Genomic DNA, 16,748 nt, shown 5'->3' with positions numbered 1-16,748 from the left:
AGAGAGCTCCCTTGACCCCTTCCCCTCTACGAGAATTCTACAAGAAAAGTGCCCTCTGCCACCAGAAGAGGATCCTTACTAGAACCTGACTGTGCTGGCACCCTAATCTTGGACTACCAGCCTCCAGAACTGTGAAAAATAAATTTCTGTTGCTTATAAACCACCCAGTCCGTGGTACTTTGTTACTGCAGCCCAAACTGACTAAGACGGAACCATGTCTGCTTGATCCAGCAGTATTTTCAGCAACTAAATCAGTGCTTGGCACACAGAAGGGGCTTGGTTAATATTCATTGACTGAATTCACTAATGAATATCAAAGTCAGGATATCAAGACTCTTTGTCCCAAGATCAGAAATTAAGACTCTTTGTCCCTAGTCCATTCTGCTGAAATTAATCTTACAGAAGTAAATTTAACAGGTAGCAAAACTGTTAGCTGCCTCTCCTAACACCCATTTTCTTCTCTTCCTCCTTAAATTTTTCAGCATCTCTTGCAGTGAGTGAGTGAGATGTAAAGGCAAGTGTTACACAGTACTTATAGGAAGTTTTCATAAAATAAAGGAGGGGTACGTTCCTCCTTCCTTCATCCTGCTGCCTGAAATGCAGACATAATGGGCTGGATACCAAGCAGCCACATAGACCAGGGGCTATGGACGCTAAGGATAACAAACAAGAAAGATGCAAGAAACCTGGGTCCCCAATGACCACAGTGACCACACCCCCCCTGAATCGCCTGCCTTCAGACTTCTTTTACATGAGAGAGAAATAAGCTATATTTTATACACCAATGGTCTTTGGGATTTTTGTATTATAGACAGAGAAAGCTGAGCCTAAGCGATACGTGGGTAAACCCCCCCACCCCTGGGGAACGTGGACATGAGCTGCATGCACGCTGGCACTCCAGGAACCAGTTCTATAACATAGAGCCAGTGTGGGTTCTATTTGTTACCTGGACCCACCTCCCCAGTCACTGACCCCTCTGGGCTTTGAATCAGGTCCCTGTAAGTCCTGGGACAGTGCTTACGGCAGAGATTTTCCACCAGCGTGTTGCTCCCTCTAACCACAGTCCTTCCTTCGTTGTTCATGTAGTTCCACAGATGCAGGGCGTAGGAGTCATTGAAGCTCAGGTCTTTGTCCCAGACTTCATAGTAGCGCCTCCACTCTGGATAGGAGATGGGGTAAAATCTCTGAGGGTGTAGGAAGGACAGGTTCAAACACCTGAAATCACTCACCTCCTGGAAGTCTCTAAGTTTGCACCACAGTCTCAACATCCTTGTCATCAAACTGGGACCCTGGTTGCCCCAGATGTCTGAATTGTAGTGTTCTACAAAGTTTTCCATGCACTCCCACAGGAAGGGGTGGTGGGGCAGGAATCCAAACACCCCATTACTAGAGTACTGAGAAGACTGTGCAGCCAGAAAGTTCTCCTCAGGGATGGGCCGGATGGAGATGACATCGGTGTCCATGTAGATGCCGCCATATTTCCAGATGATGGCCAGGCGGGACGCATCTGAGCTGACGTGGAGCCAGTTGCTCTCCACACTGGCGTTGATCTGCAGGAACACGTGCAAATCAGCCACAGCAGCAGGAGAAAAAGGAAGGGTGTCACAACGTGAGGCCAGCCCACGGTAGCTGAGGAGAAGGAAGCAAGCCAGCTTCTCGAAAATCTGCTTACAAAAACCCAATTTTACAAATTGACCAAACTTACCTCCACCCCAAAATTTGCCTGTAAGTGAAAAGTTTACAGCAACCAATGTCAATGGGCAGACTTTGCAAGCTTTTAAAGAATTCACGAATTTGGTTTTTGTTTGTTTTTAATTAAAGCAGTAGAATGGTAAAGAAGAAACCCTGAAGGGATTTCACAATAAACCATATGAGCCATTTTCAGCAGGGTGTAGTTTAACCACAAATATGAAACTGTGAAGCAGGAATTTTTTGAGTCCTAGAAATGCTAAAAACTAATAAAGAAAAAGTAAACTAGGAAACTATAGAATAGATCAATATGTACGCTTCTTGAGAAATTGGTAAAAGAATCTTAAAATGCATGCATGCCTTCTCTCACTAATTATTTCCTTTAATGATATTCATTGAGGCCCTAATTTCCTTTAAAAAAAAATTTTTTTTAACATTTAGTTATTTTTGAGAGCCAGAGAGAGAGCACAAGTGGGGGAGGGGCAGAGAGAGAGAGAGAACCAAAATCGGAAGCAGGCTCCAGGCTCTGAGCTGTCAGCACAGAGCCCAACGCAGGGCTCAGGCCCACGAAGTGTGAGATCATGACCTGGGCCGAAGTCAGACACTTAACCAATTGAGCCACCCCGGCACCCCATTGAGGGCCTACTTTCAATGTGCCAAGCTCTGTTATAGCTGCTAGGGAGAGAGCAATGAACAGACAGACAAAAATCCCTACCTGGAGGAGATAGACGATAAATAAATCAATATATAATATGTCAGGTGTTCACAAGGACTATGAAGGAAAAACAGCTGGGTGAGGAGGATATGAAAGGGGCAGGGTGGAACACTATCTTACCTTGGGTTTCAGAGAGCTCAAGGGCCCTGAGGTAGGAATACAATCACTGTGTGCAGAAACAGAGAACAGAGTAGTGTGGCCAAAGCAGGGCAGTGAAGGAGGGGTAGGAGATGAGAGCAGAGAGGGGTGGGTGGAGAGGGAGGATGGATCACGTAGACTGGAGTTATCTGAAGACTGAAATTACTTGAAGGTTTAGAAGAAAGGAGTGATGTGACCTGACTCAGTCTTGAAAGGGTCCTCTGTGGCAAACAGACAGGGGCAGGGCTTGGGAGGCAGCAAGGGCAGAAACACAGAGGCAAGTTAGGAAGGCAGATGAAATGTTCAGATCCTAGGCACACAGTAAAGATGAAGAGGGTCAGGGTGTGGATGGATTGGATGTGGAGGGGGAGAGAGGAGTCGAGGATGACTGCAAATGCTAAAAAAGGGAGCAAAGCAGAAAGTGACTCTAAAAAGAATAAAAAACAATCTTTATAAATGGCAATAAAAACTAATCACTATAGACAGCAACCTTCTCAAATGGAATGCTAAAAGTTTGAATAGAGAAAACAAAATAGATTTTTCTGGATTGAAACATATTGATTAAAAGATTGAGATAGAGACAACTGGATGACCCTAACACTTGATCTCAGCTCAAGTCTTCATCTCAGGGTTGTGAGTTCAAGCCCCACGCTGGGCTCCACACAGGGCATGGAGCCTACGTAAATAAATAAATAAATAAATAAATAAATAATTTTTTTTTAATGAATTTTGAGAGAGAAAGAGAAACACTAGCAAGGGAAGGGCAGGGGGGGTGGGGTGGACAGAGGATCTAAAGTGGGCTCCACGCTGACAGCAGTGAGACCATGTGGGGCTCAAACCAATGAACCATCAGATCATGACCTAAGCTGAAGTCAGACGCTCAACTGACTAAGCCACCCAGGCGCCCCAATGAATGAATTGAAAGTAAAGAAAGATTGAACATAAACATTTGGCATTTTTTTTTAAGTTTATTTATTTATTTAGAAAGAGAGGAAGAGAGTGTGCCTGGGTAAGGGGCATAGAGAGAGGGAAAGAGAGAGAATCTCAAGCAGGCTTCGCACTACACTGTCAGGACAGAGCCCAACGTGGGCATGAACCAGGAGATTATGACCTGAGCCGAAAACAGGAGTCAGACGCTTAACTGAGCCACCCACGTGCCCTGACAAAATAAACATTATTTATTTATTTATTATTTATTTATTTATCTACTTATTTATTTTTTAATAAACATTCTTTAAAACTCTGCTAAAGGGAGGCACCTGGATTGCTCATTGGTTAAGCATCCAACTTCGACTCAGGTCATGATCTCACAGTTGGTGAGTTTGAGCCCCGAGTCAGGCTCTGTGCTGACAGCTCAGAGCCTAGAGCCTGCTTCAGATTCTGTGTGTGTGTGTGTGTGTGTGTGTGTGTGTGTCTGCCCCACCCCACTCATACTCTCTCTCTCTCTCTCTCTCAAAAATAAATAAACATTTAAAAAAAAAACACTTAAAAAAAAAACTCTGCTATAGGGGCGCCTGGGTGGCTCATTTGGTTAAGCATCTGACTTTGTTTGGCTCAGGTCATGATCTTACAGTTCATGAGTTTGAGCCCCACATCCAGCTCTGTGCTGACAGCTCAGAGCCTGGAGCCTACTTCAGATTCTGTGTCTCCCTCTCTCTCTCTGTCCCTTCCCCACTCACACTCTGTCTCCCTCTCTCTCTCTCTCTCAAAAATAAACATTAAACAAAAAAAAAATTTTAATTAAAAAAAATCATTGCTATAAAGCCAAATGAAGGCAAGACAATTAATACTTTGCAAGAATCTTTACACAAATTGTTAACATCACAAAATTGTATACAATTGCTGAAAACCTCATAAATAATAACAGCCAAAATTTATCAAAAACTGTTCCAAGCTCTTTATAATCTACACAAATGCTCAAAGACCGATATTATGATTATTCCCATTTTTCAAGTTAAGAGATAAAAGAAACAAGAAATTCAGTAATTTGTCCAAGGTGAGAGAGGCAGAGGCTGAATTTGAACCCAGCCAGTCTGGCTCCAGAGATCCACTCATTCAAAAAAAAATAAGGTTTTGGTAAAAATAAGTAAAATTGATTATTTGGTAAATTGGTGAGTGTTAGTGAACAGATACATAGGATATCAAAAGCCACACGAAATCACAGGAGGAAGAAGCCTGCCTTTTTGTGGGCATTGGACTAAATCTACTAAAACACAAAAGCTCCCACAGGGGTGAGCTCCGGGAAGGGGATTAGGATTCTGACTGCTCATCCCCTTCCTACCCCACAGTACGCAACCCCAGACATCTTTAAAGGCTACAGTTGCCAAATCAGTGCAGCAAACCAGCAAGTGATGGCACATTAGGTCATCCCCAATGGAGCAGAACATACCACAGACCAGCACCCCAAAATTATCATGGTGTGATCACTGCAGATGCATGGCTTAGTGCAGTACCCTGCGGGCTCAGATGGGGCAGACACTTAAGGGTTCTGTGTCCCAGGGCCCACCTTGTTCCTAAAATTCAACCTTGTAAAATTGAGGTACAGCTCAGAAGACCCAGGCTGTGCTCTATGAGACATCAGCTCTAAGAAAACATTTATGTCCTACTGAAAGAGGTGTTCATGCTCAAATAAGTTTGGAAGATTCTGGTTGAATCAAATTACTGTTTCTTTAGTTCAGAAGTACAGAGGCTTTAATCTCTTCATGTACGTGATTAGTCCATGAGGGAAAATTTTTTTTACGGTGTAGAATGCAGCATCTCACCTTCCAAAACAATTTGGGCAGAAATTTATTTGTGTAAGGAGCGTAACACAGTTTAGGTAACGTTAGTCTAGCCCAGCTGTGGGGAAAGTAGGCCAACAGACTGCTGTTCTTGTTTAGATCTCCTGGAACACCATCTAGCAGGCTAGCCCTGAGAGCGACAGGGACCTAGCCAGCATGTCCCCTCCAGGGACCCTCTCTGCTGCCAGGGCCTGCCTTCCCAGCCTGTGGCCTGTCCTGCTCCTTCCGAGGGGCCTGCGCTTGTCACCAACTATTTGTTGGGACCCCTGTGCTGGCAGCTGCCGGTAAAATCTCAGTCTGATGAGCTGCTTCATCGCCTCCTGAGGAGTCTGAATTTGAGACTTGCAGGCTCTTCAGGACAAGAGATGGGCACCCTGGTTATGGAAGTCACATAGAGTCAAAAGTAAAACTGGCCACTTCCCCCACATACCGGTTGCTTAGTCCAGTAAATGTCTCCAGATGACAGTAAGTAGGCTCAAATGTGTCCTCCACCCAGGAAAGCACACACTCAGTCCCCAGGTGAATGAGGCAGGGCATGATAGGAGTTTTCATTTTTTATATATAAATACTGTAGTGGACTGAATAATGGCCACTCAAAGACCCCAGGTCCTACATCCCAGAACCTGTAAATGTTACCGCATTTGAGAAAAGGGTCTTTGCAGATGTGATCACATGAAGGATCTTGAGATGGGGAGATTATCCTGGGTTGTCCTGATTTGGGCCCTAAATGCTATCACAAGTATCCTTTAAAGACAGATGTAAAAAAAAAAAAAAAAAAAAAAAAATTAAGAAAACAAAACAAAACAAAAAAACAGCCGCATCTTAAACTCACCAAGTTGTCCAGCTTTTCATATGTCAGTCATTCATCACTAAAGTGGTAAAAGAAAGAAAGAAAGAAAGAAAGAAAGAAAGAAAGAAAGAAAGAAAGAAAGAAAAAAAGATGTAGAGGGAAAGTTCACACACACAGAGGAAAAGGACATGTGCAGATCTCCACTGGAAGGGTTTTTCCTAAGAGCTTCCTTGGGAACTGGGGCCCTGCCAGCACCTGATTTCCATTCGGTGAAATGGATTTGGCACTTTTGGCCTCCATCACCAAAAAAGAACAAATCTCTCTTGGTTTAGGTCACCAAGTTTGTGGTCATTTGATACAGCAGCCATAGGAAACTAACACAAGTACCGCCATAATGGCCTCAATATTGCCTCTTGGCCTGCAAAGCCTTAAGTATTCACTGTCTGGCCCCTTTACAAAGTATTTACCATCTGACATTTGGTCTAGCCTATGATTAGAACTTAGAAAGGACTTTACAGGATAAGCAAATGGTATAATTTTGATGCCAATTTTTAAATTATTTTTTTGTTTTTAAAATAATTAAAGCCATACAGAGAAAGACAGATACCATATGTGTTCACTCTTACATGGATCCTGAGAAACTTAACAGGAACCCATGGGGGAGGAGAAGAAAAAAAAAAAAAAAGAGAGGTTAGAGCGGGAGAGAGCCAAAGCATAAGAGACTCTTAAAAACTGAGAACAAACTGAGGGCTGATGGGGGGGTGGGAGGGAGGGGAGGGTGGGTGATGGGCATTGAGAAGGGCACCTGTTGGGATGAGCATTGGGTGTTGTATGGAAACCAATTTGACAGTAAATTTCATATATTAAAAATAATAATAATAATAATAATTTTATTTATAAAATTAACTTATTCTCATCACTAAATGCACTCCCAATCCAATCACACTAACACACCTATTATCACCGTGTGTTGTGTATTTTCTTCAGGATTTTTTCTTCCATGTGGTTGGGGGGAAGGGTGGTACATAGGTAAAATAATTACAATTACATTCTAATACAAGTGTATTTATTCCATATTGTGTTGTAGTCTTCATAAGATGTCATGGCTAAAGCCTGCATAGTGGAATCATTGAGTGGTTGTACTATAATTTACTTAAGCGTTATCTGATTGTGGGCCCTCTGTGAGAGAAATATTTAATTGAAATGTTATTTCCTTATTATACTATGTTGCTAAGATGAAGATTACAAAATTCCCAAGAGCTCCTGGCATGTCTTGGTTGTATCTCAATATAACCCAATCTCATATAGCAGCACCCCATCTGATTTTTCATGAGTTCACTATTTACATCATCTTCAAGTTAAATATTGCCTCATTTCCCATTCAAATGCAAAAAAACAGTTTAACACAGATGAGTTTAAATAAGTGAAAAATAAGTGATTATACCCCCATAAAAGTTACCGAAACTCATTCATTAAGAATGGTCTCAAGAGAAACATAGTTCCTAAGAAATAAGGCTGGAAGCAAAAGACACCAGGCTAGAGATAAACCTAACTGAAGTCTCTCCTGTTTGTTTGAATCAGGACTCAACCCTGTACAAAGAAGACCAGGGTCTGGGTTCTGGTCCCATCTCTGACACTGAGTCCTTATGCTCAGTTTACCTATTCAAAATATGAGGAGATTGGACTCATTTTTTGTGGTACCTCCCAACACTGACATTCTAAGATTCTCTGAACACTTACGTGAGTGTACCATGAACGCAATGGTGTGTCTTCAAACAGCCTTTTCATATCCAAAGGGAAGAGGAAAACATTGTCTATGGCTGAGAGGAGGGAAAAGGCTGGGTAAGTGGAGTTTGAGGGCAGCCGTGTGGTGGTGTTGAGACCCTTCATGAAGAACACCACGGGCTTCTCTGGGTAAGTCTTGGCAGCAGATTCCACAGCACAAGAGACCAGAGGCGTTGGCTCCATTCTCTCTGAGGTCTCTATGAACACAATGCCATGCCCATGGCCCAGGAGGGCTTCCGGGTCTTGCTGGGCCTTTTGGGGAGGAAGGCAAGAGAAGAGACAGCTGGACTTCAGGCTGAGCTGGTAGAAGAAGACACAGGCAAGCAGCAGGATGGCCGACAGGAAGAACTGGAGTTCCTTCAGCATGTCTACTCCTCTCTCCCGCCTGCTCCTTTAAATCAACACGGCTAATTACAAAAATACATTCTCCAAACCTGATCAAGAGAGCACATAAGAAAATGATGCATGAATATCACTTCTAAGATTTGATTGTTTAAATCCTCAATGAAATATGATCAAATCAGGTACAATAATATTAACGAGAAAAATGCAGTCACTAGGGTTTATCGGAGGAATTTGAGGACGATTCGAAACAGGAAAATAAGGTAGATACAGGTGGGAAGATGGCGGCGTAGGAGGACGCTGAGCTCACCGCGTCCTGCTGATCACTTACATTCCACCTACACCTGCCTAAATGACCCAGAAAACCGCCAGAAGACTAGCAGAACGGATTCTCTGGAGCCAAGCGTAGACGAGAGGTCCACGGAAGAGGGTAGGAAGGGCGGAGAGGCGGTGCACACTACACGGACCGGGGGGAGGGAGCCGGGGGGAGGGGCAGCCCGCCAGCCAAGCAGAGCCCCTGAGTCTGGCTGGCAAAAGCAGAGGGGCCGGACGGAGTGTGTTCTGACAGCAAGCAGGACTTAACATATGGAAGGTTATAAGTTAACAGCTCTGCTCAGAGAGCGGGAAGGCTGGAGGGCAACGGGAGAGAGAATTGTTGAGGCCTAGACGACAGAGCTCAGCTTGGCAGGGAACAAAGGTGCTCACCAGCGCCATCTTCCTCACCCATCCCCCAGCCAAAATCCCAAAGGGAACCAGTTCCTGCCAAGGAACTTGCTTGCACCACGCAAACACCCAACACTGTGCTTCTGCGGATCCATCCCTCCCTCGGCGGGTCTGACTCCCTCCCGGTGCTGCAGGGCCCCTCCCAAAGTGGATCACTGAAGGAAAAGCGAGCTGATCCTGCCCCTCCCGCCCCTGTGCACTTTGCCAATCCACCCCAGCTAATATGCCAGATCCCAGCACCACGAGCCTGGCAGTGTGCAAGTAGCCCATACGGGCCATGCCACCCCACAATGAAACCCGCCCCTAGGAGAGGGGAAGAGAAGGTATACACCAGTCTGACTGTGGCCCCAGCGGTAGGCTGGGGGCAGACATGAGGTCGGACTGCAGCCCCGCCCACCAACGCAAGTTATTCAAGACAGCACAGGGGAAGTGCCTTGCAGTTCCGCACCACTCCAGAGACTATCCAAAATGACAAAACGGAAGAATTCCCCTCAAAAAAACTTCCAGGAAATAATGACAGCTAATGAACTGATCAAAAAGGATTTAAACAATATAACAGAAAGTGAATTTAGAATAATAGTCATAAAATTAATCGCTGGGCTTGAAAACAGTATAGAGGACAGCAGAGAATCTATTGCTACAGAGATCAAGGGACTAAGGAACAGTCAGGAGGAGCTAAAAAAAAATGCTATAAATGAACTGCAGGGGCGCCTGGGTGGCTCAGTCGGTTGAGCGTCTGACTTCGGCTCAGGTCATGATCTCACGGTCCGTGAGTTCGAGCCCCGCGTCGGGCTCTGTGCTGACAGCTCAGAGCCTGGAGCCTGTTTCAGATTCTGTGTCTCCCTCTCTCTGACCCTCCCCCGTTCATGCTCTGTCTCTCTCTGTCTCAAAAATAAATAAACATTAAAAGTTAAAAAAAAAAATGAACTGCAAAATAAAATGGAGACAACCATGGCTCGGATTGAAGACACAGAGGAGAGAATAGGTGAACTAGAAGATAAAATTATGGAAAAAGAGGAAGCTGAGAAAAAGAGAGATAAAAAAATCCAGGAGTATGAGGGGAAAATTAGAGAACTAAGTGATGCACTAAAGAGAAATAATCTACGCATAATTGGTATTCCAGAGGAGGAAGAGAGAGGGAAAGGTGCTGAAGGTGTACTTGAAGAAATAATAGCTGAGAACTTCCCTGATCTGGGGAAGGAAAAAGGCATTGAAATCCAAGAGGCACAGAGAACTCCCTTCAGACATAACTTGAATCGATCTTCTGCACGACATATCATAGTGAAACTGGAAAAATACAAGGATAAAGAGAAAATTCTGCAAGCAGCTAGGGATAAACGTGCTCTAACATATGAAGGGAGACTGATAAGACTCGTGACCAATCTCTGTACTGAAACTTGGCAGGCCAGAAAGCAATGGCAGGAAATCTTCAATGTGATGAACAGAAAAAATATGCAACCGAGAATCCTTTATCCAACAAGTCTGTCATTTAGAATAGAAGGAGAGAGAAAGGTCTTCCCAAACAAACAAAAACTGAGGGAATTCGTCACCACTAAACCAGCCCTACAAGAGATCCTAAGGGGGATCCTGTGAGACAAAGTACCAGAGACATCGCTACAAGCATGAAACCTAAGGACATCACAACGACTCTAAACCCGTATCTTTCTATAATAACACTGAATGTAAATGGACTAAATTCGCCAACCAAAAGACATAGGGTATCAGAATGGATAAAAACACAAGACCCATCTATTTGCTGTCTACAAGAGACTCATTTTAGACCTGAGGACACCTTCAGATTGAAATTGAGGGGATGGAGAACTATTTATCATGCTACTGGAAGTCAAAAGAAAGCTGGAGTAGCCATACTTATATCAGACAAACTAGACTTTAAATTAAAGGCTGCAACAAGAGATGAAGAAGGGCATTATATAATAAGTACAGGGTCTATCCATCAGGAAGAGCTAACAATTATAAATGTCTATGCGCTGAATACGGGAGCCCCCAAATATATAAAACAATTACAAACATAAGCAACCTTATTGATAAGAATGTGGTAATTGTAGGGAACTTTAACACTCCACTTACAGCAATGGATAGATCATCTAGACACACGGTCAATAAAGAAACAAGGGCCCTGAATGATACATTGGATCAGATGGACTTGACAGATATATTTAGAACTCTGCATCCCAAAGCAACAGAATATTCTTTCTTCTCGAGTGCACATGGAACATTCTCCAAGATAGATCACATACTGGGTCACAAAACAGCCCTTCATAAGTATACAAGAATTGAGATCATACCATGCATACTTTCAGACCACAGTGCTATGAAGCTTGAAATCAACCATAGGAAAAAGTCTGGAAAACCTCCAAAAGCATGGAGGTTAAAGAACACCCTACTAAAGAATGAGTGGGTCAACTAGGCAATTAGAGAAGAAATTTAAAAATATATGGAAACAAACGAAAATGAAAATACAACAATCCAAATGCTTTGGGATGCAGTGAAGGCAGTCCTGAGAGGAAAATACATTGCAATCCAGGCCTATCTCAAGAAACAAGAAAAATCCCAAATACAAAATCTAACAGCACACCTAAAGGAAATAGAAGCAGAACAGCAAAGACAGCCTAAACCCAGCAGAAGAAGAGAAATAATAAAGATCAGAGCAGAAATAAACAATATAGAATCTAAAAAAACTGTAGAGCAGATCAATGAAACCAAGAGTTGGTTTTTTGAAAAAATAAACAAAATTGATAAACCTCTAGCCATGCTTCTCAAAAAGAAAAGGGAGATGACCCAAATAAATAAAATCATGAATGAAAATGGAATTATTACAACCAATCCCTCAGAAATACAAGCAATTATCAGGGAATACTATGAAAAATTATATGCCAACAAACTGGACAACCTGGAAGAAATGGACAAATTCCTAAACACCCACACACATCCAAAACTCAATCAGGAGGAAATAGGAAGCTTGAACAGACCCATAACCAGTGAAGAAATTGAGTCAGTTATCAAAAATCTCCCAACAAATAAGAGTCCAGGACCAGATGGCTTCCCAGGGGAGTTCTACCAGATGTTTAAAGCAGAGATAATACCTATCCTTCTCAAGCTATTCCAAAAAATAGAAAGGGAAGGAAAACTTCCAGACTCATTCTATGAAGCCAGTATTACTTTGATTCCTAAACCAGACAGAGACCCAGTAAAAAAAGAGAACTACAGGCCAATATCCCTGATGAATATGGATGCAAAAATTCTCAATAAGATACTAGCAAATCGAATTCAAGAGCATACAAAAAGAATGATTCACCATGGTCAAGTGGGATTCATTCCTGGGCTGCAGGGCTGGTTCAACATTCACAAATCCATCAACGTGATACATCACATTAATAAAAGAAAAGATGAGAACCATATGATCCTGTCAATCGATGCAGAAAAAGCATTTGACAAAATTCAGCATCCTTTCTTAATAAAAACCCTTGAGAAAGTCAGGATAGAAGGAACATACTTAAACATCATAAAAGCCATTTATGAAAAGCCCACAGCTAACATCATCCTCAATGGGGAAAAACTGAGAGCTTTTTCCCTGAGATCAGGAACACAACAGGGATGTCCACTCTCACCGCTGTTGTTTAACATAGTGTTGGAAGTTCTAGCATCAACAATCAGACAACAAAAGGAAATCAAAGGCATCAAAATCGGCAAAGATGAAGTTAAGCTTTCATTTTTTGCAGATGACACTTTTGCAGATGATATTATACATGGAAAATCCGATAGACTCCACCAAAATCTGCTACAACTGATACATGAATTTAGCAAAGTTGCAGGATACAAAATCAATGTACAGAAATCAGTTGCATTCTTACACACTAATAATGAAGCAACAGAAAGACAAATAAAGAAACTGATCCCATTCACAATTGCACCAAGAAGCATAAAATACCTAGGGACAAATCTAACCAAAGATGTAAAAGATCTGTATGCTGAAAACTATAGAAAGCTTATGAAGGAAATTGAAGAATATATAAAGAAATGGAAAAACATTCTATGCTCATGGATTGGAAGAATAAATATTGTCAAAATGTCAATACTACCCAAAGCTATCTACACATTCGATGCAATCCCAATCAAAATTGCACCAGCATTCTTCTCGAAGCTAGAACAAGCAATCCTAAAATTCATATGGAACCAGAAAAGGCCCCGAATAGCCAAAGTAATTTTGAAGAAGAAGACCAAAGCAGGAGGCATCACAATCCCAGACTTTAGCCTCCACTACAAAGCTGTGATCATCAAGACAGCATGGTATTGGCACAAAAACAGACATATAGACCAATGGAATAAAATAGAAACCCCAGAACTAGACTCACAAAAGTATGGCCAACTAATCTTTGACAAAGCAGGAAAGAATATCCAATGGAAAAAAGACAGTCTCTTTAACAAATGGTGCTGGGAGAACTGGACAGCAACATGCAGAAGGTTGAAACTAGACCACTTTCTCACACCATTCACAAAAATAAACTCAAAATGGATAAAGAACCTGAATGTGAGACAGGAAACCATCAAAACCCTAGAGGAGAAAGCAGGAAAAGACCTCTCTGACCTCAGCCGTAGCAATTTCTTACTTGACGCATCCCCAAAGGCAAGGGAATTAAAAGCAAAAATGAACTACTGGGACCTCATGAAGATAAAAAGCTTCTGCACAGCAAAGGACACAATCAACAAAACTAAAAGGCAACTAACGGAATGGGAAAAGATATTTGCAAATGACATATCGGACAAAGGGCTAGTATCCAAAATCTATAAAGAGCTCACTAACCTCCACACCCAAAAAACAAATAATCCAGTGAAGAAATGGGCAGAAAACATGAATAGACACTTCTCTAAAGAAGACATCCGGATGGCCAACAGGCACATGAAAAGATGCTCAACGTCACTACTCATCAGGGAAATACAAATCAAAACCACACTCAGATATCACCTCACACCAGTCAGAGTGGCCAAAATGAACAAATCAGGAGACTATAGATGCTGGAGAGGATGTGGAGAAACGGGAACCTTCTTACACTGTTGGTGGGAATGCAAAGTGGTGCAGCCGCTCTGGAAAACAGTGTGGAGGTTCCTCAAAAAATTAAAAATAGATGTACCCTAAGACCCAGCAGTAGCACTGCTAGGAATTTACCCAAGGGATACAGGAGTACTGATGCATAGGGGCACTTGTACCCCAATGTTTATAGCAGCACTCTCAACAATAGCCAAATTATGGAAAGAGCCTAAATGTCCATCAATTGACAAATGGATAAAGAAATTGTGGTTTATATACACAATGGAGTACTACGTGGCAATGGGAAAGAATGAAATATGGCCCTTTGTAGCAATATGGATGGAAATGGAGAGTGTTATGCTAAGTGAAATAAGTCATACAGAGAAAGACAGATACCATATGTTTTCACTCTTATGTGGATCCTGAGAAACTTAACAGAAACCCATGGGGGAGGGGAAGGAAAAAAAAAGAGGTTAGAGTGGGAGAGAGCCAAAGTATAAGAGACTCTTAAAAACTGAGAACAAATTGAGGGTTGATGGGGGATGGGAGGGAGGGGAGGGTGGGTGATGGGTATTGAGGAGGGCACCTGTTGGGATGAGGACTGGATGTTGTATGGAAACCAATTTGACAATAAATTTCATATATTGGAAAAAAAAGAAACAGGAAAATAATAATTCATTCTTTTGAGTGGCCCATAGAGCAACAGGCATGAAGAGCATCTATACATGAGCTATTGTAGAAATTTCTCTGGGGGCGCCTGGGTGGCTCAGTTGGTTAAGCATCCAACTTCAACTCAGGTCATGATCTCACAGCTCATGGGTTCAAGCCCTGCATCAGGCTCTGTGCTGACAGCTGGGAGCCTGGAGCCTGCTTCAGATTCTGTCTCCGTCTCTCTCTACTGCTCCCGCTACGCCTTCTCTCTCTCAAATATAAATAAACAATAAAAAATGTATAAAATAAAAAGGAAAGAAAGAAATTTCTCTGAAGTTTACCTCAAGTTGTCTAGTTTCAGTTTGCAGGCCTTCAGAAAAAGGGGCAGTTTTAGTTGTCAGTGATTCCAGGTCAAGAGAATGGGAGAAAACTGGAAACCTTCATTTGGAGAGTCATAGCCAGGCATTTGAGGAAACCAGAAGAATTCAGGATCCAGCCTGATTTTATAGGCAAACAAACATTCAGATTCAGAACTAGAATCTCACATCTATGAAGGGTGTGTTGTTGAAACTTAATTTTTGTCCCTAAAAGCACCCTCGTTTCTGTTGAAGGTAGCAAAATTAAAATTAATTCATTTGTAAAATAAGTCCATTTTTTAACAAATTTGTCCTACTTATTTACATAAACATAGCAAGAATAGTGATTGACCATCTGTTTTTAAAAATGTGCTTTGCTCAAAGTTTTTATAAGGAATTTCACATTGAACTTTTATTTTTCTATATTAAATATAATTTACTGTCAGATTGGTTTCCATATGACACCCAGGGCTCATCCCAACAGGTGCCTCCTCAATGCCCATCACCCACTTTCCCCTCTCCCCCACCTTCCATCCACCCTCAGTTTGTTCTCAGTATTTAAGTCTCTTATGGTTTGCCTCCCTCCCTCTCTGTAACTTCTTTTTCCCCCCTACCCCTCCCCCATGGTCTTCTGTTAAGTTTCTCAGGATCCACATAAGAGTGAAGACAAATGGCATCTGTCTTTCTCTGTATGACTTATTTCACTTAGCATAACACTTTCCAATTCCATCCACGTTGCTACAAATGGCCAGATTTCATTCTTTCTCATTGCCCAGTAGTATTCCATTGTGTATGTAAACCACATCTTCTTTATCCATTCGTCAATTGATGGACATTTAGACTCTTCCCATAATTTGGCTATTGTTGAAAGTGCTGCCATAAAATTGGGGTGCAAGTGCCCCTATGCATCAGCACTCCTGTATCCCTTGGGTAAATTCCTAGCAGTGCTACTGCTGGGTCACAGGGTGGATCTATTTTTAATTTTTGAGGAACTTCCACACTGTTTTCCAGAGCGGCTGCAGCACTTTGAACTTTTAATAGCCTCTCAAGGCCAGAAGCCCAGCCAAATACTTGCCATCAGACTCACCTGCAATACCTGTAGATTTGGGTGAATTTCTCTTCTCCTGCGGTCCCCAAAATATCCTGAGGTTCCTGCACCTGAAGTGATATTCTTTACTTACCTGGTAAGGCTCTTGGGAACTCTATAAGCAAGGTATCAGGCTAACATTTCCAAGGGACTTTACTGGCTTCATAAAGTTAATCTTAGTTCCTTAAACCTGTCTGGTCATATCTGAATCTATGCAGGTGTCTCTCAAATATGACATTCTAGTTAAAGACTTGGTAATGTAGCCAATGTTTTCAGTGGTGTCCTGTTACAAGGAAAACAGATTCTCATTGGATGTATGTAAATGACTATAATTGCCAAGTGAGAAAGAATTCTCATTTAGAGTTTCTGAATTCTGGAGGGTTCAGATAGGGAGAAAAGACAAATGTTTCTATTTGCTTACAAAGAAATATTTTATCAAATTCTATTAAGCCATAGATCTTAAGAGAAAAGGTTTTCTTAAATCTGGAAGAGCAAACATTAGAGAACAGTAGAGAGTATTTTAAACAAGAGTCATAAGAACTATAATCTTTTTCAATTCACTTTGTCTCATGTTATTAATTCTTGTTGTCTGAATGCAATTTTTCCATTAGTTCTGAAAATTCTTACCCAGTTTAGTTTTATGAT

At 42.0% G+C, this 16,748-nt stretch overlaps 1 protein-coding gene across 1 annotated transcript; it reads right to left on the bottom strand.

Annotated features, from left to right (window-relative positions):
• Positions 1–349: 349 nt before the first annotated feature.
• A4GNT (alpha-1,4-N-acetylglucosaminyltransferase) lies at positions 350–15,526 on the bottom strand. Its single transcript, XM_015074206.3, has 3 exons — positions 15,002–15,526; positions 7,853–8,331; positions 350–1,550 (listed from the first exon to the last, which is right to left on the bottom strand). The coding sequence occupies exons 2-3, from the start codon at positions 8,261–8,263 to the stop codon at positions 936–938; spliced, it is 1,026 nt and encodes a 341-aa protein (XP_014929692.1). The 5' UTR covers positions 8,264–8,331; positions 15,002–15,526; the 3' UTR covers positions 350–935.
• Positions 15,527–16,748: the final 1,222 nt, after the last annotated feature.

The sequence above is a fragment of the Acinonyx jubatus genome, chromosome C2, assembly GCF_027475565.1.
Source record: "Acinonyx jubatus isolate Ajub_Pintada_27869175 chromosome C2, VMU_Ajub_asm_v1.0, whole genome shotgun sequence".
Classification (NCBI taxonomy): Eukaryota; Metazoa; Chordata; class Mammalia; order Carnivora; family Felidae; genus Acinonyx; species Acinonyx jubatus.
The sequence above is the reverse complement of the archived record's forward strand: the minus strand, read 5'-3'. Positions and strand labels throughout refer to the sequence as shown.

Bases quoted from the DNA above. Each gene is read 5' to 3' on its own strand.
- A4GNT (XM_015074206.3), bottom strand. From the start codon at position 8,263: ATGCTGAAGGAACTCCAGTTCTTCCTGTCGGCCATCCTGCTGCTTGCC. The intron at 1,551-7,852 runs GTAAGTGTTCAG...GTGTTCCTGCAG, and splicing joins TGCGTTCATGGTACACTCAC to ATCAACGCCAGTGTGGAGAG.